Source organism: Theropithecus gelada, chromosome 8 (genome assembly GCF_003255815.1).
Source record: "Theropithecus gelada isolate Dixy chromosome 8, Tgel_1.0, whole genome shotgun sequence".
NCBI lineage: Eukaryota > Metazoa > Chordata > Mammalia > Primates > Cercopithecidae > Theropithecus > Theropithecus gelada.
Window position 1 is genome coordinate 66,628,230 of NC_037676.1, and position 8,274 is coordinate 66,636,503.

General features: G+C 47.8%; 1 protein-coding gene across 3 annotated transcripts; it reads left to right on the plus strand.

Annotated features, from left to right (window-relative positions):
- Positions 1-1,749: 1,749 nt before the first annotated feature.
- On the plus strand, positions 1,750-7,374 carry LOC112630086. Of its 3 annotated transcripts, none has more exons than XM_025394196.1 (2): positions 1,750-2,080; positions 6,596-7,374. In XM_025394196.1, exons 1-2 carry the CDS (start codon positions 1,980-1,982, stop codon positions 6,858-6,860), a joined length of 366 nt encoding a protein of 121 aa, XP_025249981.1. In that variant the 5' UTR covers positions 1,750-1,979; the 3' UTR covers positions 6,861-7,374. The 3 variants fall into 3 exon arrangements, 1 of the variants encoding a protein (XP_025249981.1); XR_003120807.1 differs by lacking the exon at positions 1,750-2,080 and adding an exon at positions 5,861-6,015; XR_003120808.1 differs by lacking the exon at positions 1,750-2,080 and adding an exon at positions 5,867-6,062.
- The last annotated feature ends 900 nt before the right edge of the window (positions 7,375-8,274 follow it).

Consider the following 8,274-nt stretch of genomic DNA (forward strand, 5'->3'; position numbering starts at 1 on the left):
ACCGTGGTCTCTCGCCGCTAATAAAACACCCTTGCAGTGAGGCCTTTGGTCTGGGCTCAACCGCAGAGATGTTTTGTCTTAGGTAATTGGAGCCCCCAACCCCAACACCTTGGGATTATATTATACACACACTTATATTATTTCTGTATTTTTTAAAATTCTTCTTTCATTTTTGGTTTTCTGCTTTTTGCAAACGACCCCGTTGGAAATATTGTTGGATATTTCAAGCAGATGTCAGGTGGGTGTTGGCGGCCTGTGCGTCCTCCTGCAGTAGCAGCAACAGCCAAGTACGGTTTGATAAATGCTCAAGGTGAAATGTGGCCTTACTCAAAACCCCAGGGCGATTTAGGGTAGAAGAGCGAATATTCAGAGGCGGGAAGTGGTGAGTTATATTGTTACATTCCCTTTCGATGAAACTAAATGCTGTTATCTGCGGTCCTAACCTCTCTCGCATCCGAGTGCAATGTTTCTGAACAAGCGCTGTGAGAACTGGAAAATGGGAGGGGGTGAGGGAGCCCACTGACGACTTAACGGAATGTTACTGAAGAAAATACAAAGATAACCGAGATATTCATGATATTACATCTCATGATCTTCCAGACAAGCGTCTCTCCTGAAACAGAAAATATTCCCAAATTTCTCCCCAGCAGTGGCCTTGAGTGGAGTGAGGGAGGAGGTGGATGGTGAGTGTAGAGAAGAGAAGGTCTCTCTCTGTTGTCACCCTCGGCCCCCTTCATTGAGGAGGAACAATGGCCAGGCCTGGAGTTCTTCCTGAAAGAGAAACTGCAGGAAGGCAGAGTTGCTCTTTGTACCCCAGCCCCTTTAGAGGAGGGGGAGTCATACACAGGATCCCCCTGACCATTGGGCGGTGTCCGGGAGATCAGAACCCCTCAGATACTCTGGGAGCTAAAAACGCGCCGGCCTTGTCCTCCCAGAAGGCCCACGCAGCCGCTGAAAGAAACCCAAGCAAAACCCAGCGACCTCAAAATTCGCCAGGGGATAAGGGGGAGAGGAAAACCACTCACTCTCACATGCCCTGTCAGTCCCCCCACGCCACCATCCCAATGTCTGATCAGGCTTGATTCTGCTGACGTGTGTATTTCAGATTAAGGATGTATTTATTTATTTATTTATTTATTAATCCTTCAGATCTTCCCACCCCATAAAAGAGACTTAATTCCTTTCCAGGGCGACGGGTTGATAAAAAGACTCCATTTTAAAGCAATGGGGGATCATATGACTGTGACCTTGACGTGCGAAAGGGGGGAGGGGCAGGTAGTTTGGGGCCCAGACCTTAGGCTTCTGCAATTCTGGGGCGTTCTAGGCCCTTGATAAGAACATCAACAAGAGGGATTTATTTTCAAAGGTTACCATTAGCAGTTCATTCACTAAAGTTGAGAATTCGGTATTTTTATATTACGTGAAATACATGATTTAATTATACTCCAAAAACAAATTAAGGACAGGCCTTCTACACAAATTGGAGGCAGCTAAATGCTCTTTTGTGCCTGCAGCCCTCGGGTTGTTAAAGAGGCTGCTGATGCATGAGAAGTAAGTGACTGATTTAACTCATTGGGATGCAGGAAGCGACCTGCCCTCTTTTGAAAAAAAGCAAGAGAGAGAGAGAGAAAGAGAGAGAGTTCGAGCTTGAGAAGAGAGAGGGAGGGGAGAGGAGAGGAGGGAGAAGGAAATGACAGAGGGGGGGCAGAGAGAGAGAGAGAGAGAGAGAGAGAGAGAGAGAGAGAGAGAAAGGAGAGAGAGAACGCAGAGGGAGGGAGGCAGGGAGGGAGACCAAACCCCCGCTTCACTGCGTTGAAAGCTTCTGAATTTCAAGCAGAAAGTAGAAGGAGCTCCAAAGGCAGTGAGCATCTTTCCTTGGGCTGCGTGTGCCGAGCGTAGACAATGAAAATCTCCATCCCCCTCCCCCATTCCCACTAGGCTACAAGATTCTTGTTTTCGTTCCTTCTCACCGGTGGAAAATGTGTAAAATCAAAGATGTAGAGGTGTGTAGTGATTTTTTCAAAAGCCAACTAACCCACCGCACGGGCTGCGACGCGGATTACCCGAGCGCACGCCGGCTGTAAGTACCATCCTTTCCTGCTGTAGCCGGGCTCTGCGTCCCGAGCTGGGCTGGGAGTGTTCGCTTTGTGAGTCGGGTTGTTGCTTGTGTTTTGGTTCACAGGGGCTTCTTCGAAGCTTGCACTTTTCGCATGTGAGCGGGAGAAGCATTTCACCGGTTGTGGGCGTGCAGAACACGATCCTGGTTGACTTTGATGCGGTGACTTGGGGTGGCGGGCGGGGGGCGGCGGGAGGCGCTGAGTGGAGGAGTTCCCGCGTCGCGAGCATCCTTGAGAGCCGCCGGCTCAGCTCGGGGCTGTAAGGTTGGTTCCTGGCAATGGATGGAAATCAGGTCACAGAGATCCCTAAGCTCGCCGGGCTCCCAGACGCACTTGGGGGACAGAATGGAATTGGAAAGAGGGATCTGAAGAGGAGGAAGGGTACCCGTGTTCCCCCATCCCGGGCCTAGAATGGAGCCCCGGCCAGCCGCGGGTCGGGCCCCTCGGTTTTCAGGACTTATTCTTGCCGAGGTTGGCTCGCACGCCAGCATCGCGCCTTCGGTGTGTCTTTTATCTCCATCTCAAATAAGGGATCTTCTTGGGACCAGGACTGAATGAAGGTGGGAGAGAGGGTGTGTCTCACGGGGCCCAGGAGGGAGAAATTGTGGTTCTGAGAAGGTATTTTTTGGCCTCTTGAAAATGTGCAAGAATTCCGCGGGCCCAGGCTTTCTTTGTGTGGCGGGCAGCGCCAAGCGCTTTGTGCTTCACAAGGAGAAAATGGCGAGTCCTATTGTGTTTAGGCCATTTTCTTCCGGTACCAGAATTTTCCCAAGTTCGAAATACTTCTTCAGAAAGTAGCCTTCTCACGCCCAGGAAAGTGTGAATCGCTGAGGCTCGGCCCCATGGCCTGGCGTGGGTGCCGACCTCAGTTTAAAACCAAGGGCCTGTTTTCTTACCGTTGGGATACTTGTATCAAAGCACAGATATGACCGGTTTGTGCTGATCAGTGTCCTCCAAAGATCAACAGTGGCTCTTGGGGTTTGGGAAAATAAGTGTCTATTTAAGTATGCATATATATATACATATTTAAAACATATTTTTCCTGATAATGTGAAGGAGAAAATAAAAAACGAAAGACAATTACATTTTTGAAAGAGGGAATATTTCTTTCCCTTTCTCCTTTCTCCCCCTCAAGGAAACCCCAAGAGATGTTAAATGTTACTCTGCCGGGTCAGTCTTTTGTTTTTTAAACTGAAGATGAAATGCTATTTTGGATAGAAGAATTATTCCTCGTCTTAGCCACTGGAACATATGCTTTGCTAGAAAAAAAAATGTAAGGCGTTAGAGATGGATTTAGTTTAATGCTCTTAGCCTGTGTGTGTGTGTGTGTGTGTGTGTGTGTGTGTGCTATCTATATGCCTCTATATAGCGATGTAAATATGGAGAGAGAAATGATTGAAAAGGTTGTTTGGCTTTTGCCCCTGAATTTGTCATTTTTGTAATTTTTCCGCACTTGTCAAACCATATGTAAAAGTGGAAAAGGATGCCTATACAAGAATGTCTATGTCTCTTTTGAAAACCGCCAAAAGAATATTGCAGGTTGAAAGATATTATTTCCTATTTACTACAATTATTTGGATCTTTCAATGGAGTGGTGGTTTTATCAACTCAAAAATAATGAAATGCAAACTTTCCCTATCTACTTCCTGTACCTTCAATTTGGTGGCAAATATAGAAAAATGAAAACAACTGGGATGGGGAAGAGAACTTAAAGCCTATAGCGTTTCCCCCTTTTGATATCATTTTAAAATGCTAGGGAGTCTAATTTGTACAGAAGCGTTGTGACTTTCATTTTTCAAAAGGTAACACTAGCATATCCTTTCATGTGGATCAAGACCATGGACAGCGAACTAATATTAAATCACTGAGCAAAAAGGACTCTAATAAAATGTTGAGACCTGAGTGGAAGTTTACATTCAAAACATATTAGAAGTGAAACATAATCTTTTTGGTCTTTAAAAGGAATTTTAGACTGGTAAAATGTGGCATTTCAAACTTATTCTACCAAGTTTCAAAGAAACAATGATTATGTGTTCAGTTTTTATCCTGCCTTGAATAGTATATATTATTTATCCAATTAAAATAAGATAAAGCCCACCTTTTGGTACTGGTACATATAAAATTTAAATCTATCATTTTTAGATGTAGAATGTTTTTCATAAGGCCTTGAAACAGAATGGGGATAGAGAAATTTTACTATTTCAGATTGGCATTGGCTGAATGACACTACAGAAAATTAAATTGATTTTTATCAGTGACTGAATTTCTAAATGCATAAAATTGGGAAAATTAAATGCCACTTTGATAGACAGGAATAATATGAATGGAGATATAATCCAGCTATTCCTTTTACCCCTGTGTAGGCATTGTACTCTATAACTGACAGTGCAATGTTGTGAGCAAGCATTTATTTTTTTTCCAAGAAAGTCACAGATTTTTTCATATATACTGATTAAATTTGGGGCACAGGATTGGTTCAGTGTGGCTCTGTGCTGGAGATCAGCTTATTTTGTTTTATACATTGTTTGAATAGTCTTTACTCCTTTACAGAATTAAAATTCATTTAAAACAATTTCATTTGTGGATTACATAACTTATTCAAAATTGCTCATTTAAATTTCCAGTTTGATGTGTCTTTTAGCTTATTTCATAACCTGACTTTAGTGTGACCTGTAAAGGCCTGGAAAATCATATAAAGCAAAAACAGAATGCAGGTTAGAAAAATTAAAATAGTTTATAATTAAGTTAAAATTACGTCAATTTAAAAGGACCTTGGAGTTTATAAATAAAGTAATTTTTGATCTTTATTCATCAGCTTTGGCTATAAAATGAAACTGCAGTTCTTTGAATGTGCAGGTTGCTAGAATTAGATGCTACATATATTTTGAACACACACACTTATTTTAATATTTTATTTTTAGACAACGTATTCAGAGTACTTGAGAAGAATATGCAATGACATTTTTTCCGTGTCCTAATCAGGACCATGGTGAGGTCCCCGTGGTTTACCTAGTGGTGGTCCAGGGCTCTGGTTGGGACGCTGAGTTATGTTGGCAAAGAGTCATTGTTTTGAAAGGCACATTCGTCCGGCATGGCATTCGTGATAAGATTAAGCATAAACCTAAACCTTGGCCTGGGGGGAAGGAAGGCTGCGGGGTTGAAAAGAGGAGATGCAGATTAGCTCTGCTTTTGCTGCTTGCGCACGTAATTAAGAGGCGGTCCCTCAGCTGGAGCGTGGGCTCTGTCCGGCCTAAGGTGCTTATTTTCCTGTTACTTGGCCAACCAAGTGTGAGTGAACAGGAGCCCGAGAGCTTAAATGCGGGATCTAGATAAGGTGTCGACGGGTTGTGGGCGCTTGTCTCCATGTTAGGGAGAGGCAACTGAGAACGGTGACTTTGGCTTGCTTTGAGAGAGCTTGGGTTTTGACAGCAGGACGGCGAAGGGAGCGCTTGGAGAGGCTGGAAGCTCGACGTCTTAGGGAGCTGCCTAAGGGCACTGGGTTGACGCCAAGGGGTTGTCGGCAAGGGCAGGGCTCTTGCCCTCTGCTGTACCCAGGCTCTGCAATTGGGGGCTGCAAGCCTTCTGCGGCTCTTTGGTTTCAAGGACACAGCGAGCTGCTCAGGACTTTGGGAGCCAACATCTGTCTGACTGGTGACGTCAGCAGCCCGTGTAATCCTCTTGTGCTGAAGGCAGATGCCTTATTTGTTTGGCTGGAGCGAGCCATTAATCCCTAATTCTGGATCAGCAAGCGAGGGGGAAAGACCGGACCGCTCCGACCCACCCCCTCCCTACCCCCACCTCCCACCTTAAAGCACCTTATACCACGGAAGCCTCTCAGCCTCTTCTTTCCTCTGCGAACGCGCTGAGCAGCGATTGAAAACGTTTTGGTCCTCTCCAGGTTTGAGCAGGGCTAGCAGGTCTCGCTCTGGATTTCTAGGGCTATGGGTGCATGTAATTCTTTCTCTCATCGATCCTTTCGATTTTCTTGCCGTTCTTGCAGTTTGCAGGGTCCAAAACCAAGAGGGGTGGAGACTGGAGAGTGCGGGTCTGGCGTGTGGTCTAAGGGAGGGGGTGAGGCTGGAGAAAGGGGGTGCAGAATGCGGGAACGGCTGGAACTGCACAGAAGGACCATCTGCGGGCGCGTTTTCACGGCTCCAGCTCCCAAAATCGTTTCTCTGGACTCGGAGGTGTCCGCAGCGCGTGCACCCTCTTTGGGACTTCCGCAGACCGGACCTACGCTCACAGCCACCGCGCCACTCCCCTCCCCCCGGCCTGCGGGCCCCGCACTCCGTGGGCTCAGGGTCCCCTCCGCGTCCCCCTGAAGCCTGGGGACGGAGGTCGCGACCGGCCGACTGGGGTCCTGTCCTCTCGTCACCTTGTGTCCCTCGCGTGCTCCCTCCCGCCTCGTGTCCCTGCTCCCCACCCTCCCCCTCCTCTCTCCCACCTCCCTAACACTGCGCTTTGATTCTGTTTTTCAGGGGCGCATTCTGGGGTCTCTGCGCAAGACCAGCTCTCAGCTCTCTCTCCTTTCCTCGGACTCTGGAGCGGGAGCGGGCCTTTCCCTCGGGCCGACCACGCCGTAGGGGACGCCATGAAAAGAGCCGTCGCGCCCGCTGCCTCCTGCCCGCTGCGCAGAGGGCTCCGCCCGTAGAGGTCAACTTCCCTCACCCTTTCCTCTCTCCTGCTCGCCCTCCCTCCGCTCGGCCCAGGCGCTTCCAGCCGCAGACTCTGGCCACAGGCTGAGGAGTGCGAGTCGGCTGCGCTGCCCTGAGCCGAATCGCCCTTCCGGGCCCAGACCCGAGTTCCGCGCTCCCGGGCAGTGGGAAAGCTTTAGTGAGCAGCCTTTTCTCTCCGCAGCAAACTCGTAGCCAGACCAGATGGGCCGCCCAGCTCTCTCGGGACTAGGCAGGTGCGGTTGAGTTAATTTTTCCGCATTACAAAGAAAGATGACCCAGCCCGCCCTCGGACTCTCTTTTCCCAAAATCTCCCAACCAAACCCGCGGTAACGTTATCAGAGGACACAGAGACCAGGCATATCTGTGTGTTTATCTTACAGGCACACAGGCATGTTTGTTTTCTCTTTTATGTGCTAGATTTCATCCCTGACAGCAGAAAATGATTGGCAACGATTCTGACGGAGAACATGCAATGGCGTGGTCCTTAAAAACCTGCCATTCCTTACAAGTGCCTTAGAAAGGATTCAGGGCGGACCAACTGGGTTAATTGCATTCAGTAAAATAACACTATTACAAAATTAGATCTGTACCAGAGGGGTAATTAACTTGGATCCACGCCGTCATTTGAAAACTAGATTTATAGGCGTATGTATGTTTTTAGGCGTGTGCTGTAAATGGCATGGAGATATATGCATATGCATACGCAGACACACGCACTCGTCTACACTTCCACGGAACAGACTAATTAACAGTGGCTCTGGCAGATGTGTCAGAGATGAGCAGAGACAGGAACTGGGCTTATGAGTTATGACTCTGGGAGTAGAGACTCAGAGCCGGGGGCGGGGGGGCGGGGGGATGGGCAGGGAGAGAAGAGTGGTAGTCGCAGTGGGTCTGATACTTTCCGGATCAAGATCAGAGGCTCTGCCCTCCGTGTTCACAGCGGACCTTGATTTAATGTCATACAATTAAGGCACGCGGTGAATGCCAAGAGCGGAGCCTACGGCTGCACTTGAAAGACACCAAAGCATCTCAGGGTCAGAAAGGGGAAAAGGCAATTGCAAGGAATTTAGGGGGTGGTAGGATGAATCCATCCCTTGCCGCATAAATGTCCCCCTATCTCCACCCCGGACTGATTCTCGAAGCAAACTAGTGTTCGAAAGGGAAAGGCTCTTACTTTTCCATTAGAGCCGCGGAAATCCGCAGGCAAATCTTCGAGGAGAATTTTAGGGAAGCTTCATTGACAGCTGTCAGGAGAGCAGTAGTTCCCGTCCGTGCAAATATTCCAGAGAGTTAAAGCATTTAGAAAGCACTGGTTCTTTTAAGAACAGGGAGTGTGATTGTCTGCAGTCCTGAGCCAAGCTGGGAAAACAAAACGGAAGAGAGAGGTGTAACATTTAACAGGGTCCTGACCACACTGCGCAAGAAACCGCAAATGAAAGGTCCAAACTTTGGAAAGATCTGAAGAACACCTGCCGCCCGCA

Excerpts from the sequence above, each read along its gene's own strand:
- LOC112630086 (XM_025394196.1), top strand. The coding sequence starts at position 1,980 with ATGTGTAAAATCAAAGATGTAGAGGTGTGTAGTGATTTTTTCAAAAGC. Across the intron at positions 2,081-6,595 it reads TACCCGAGCGCACGCCGGCT|GGGCGCATTCTGGGGTCTCT; the intron begins GTAAGTACCATC and ends TCTGTTTTTCAG.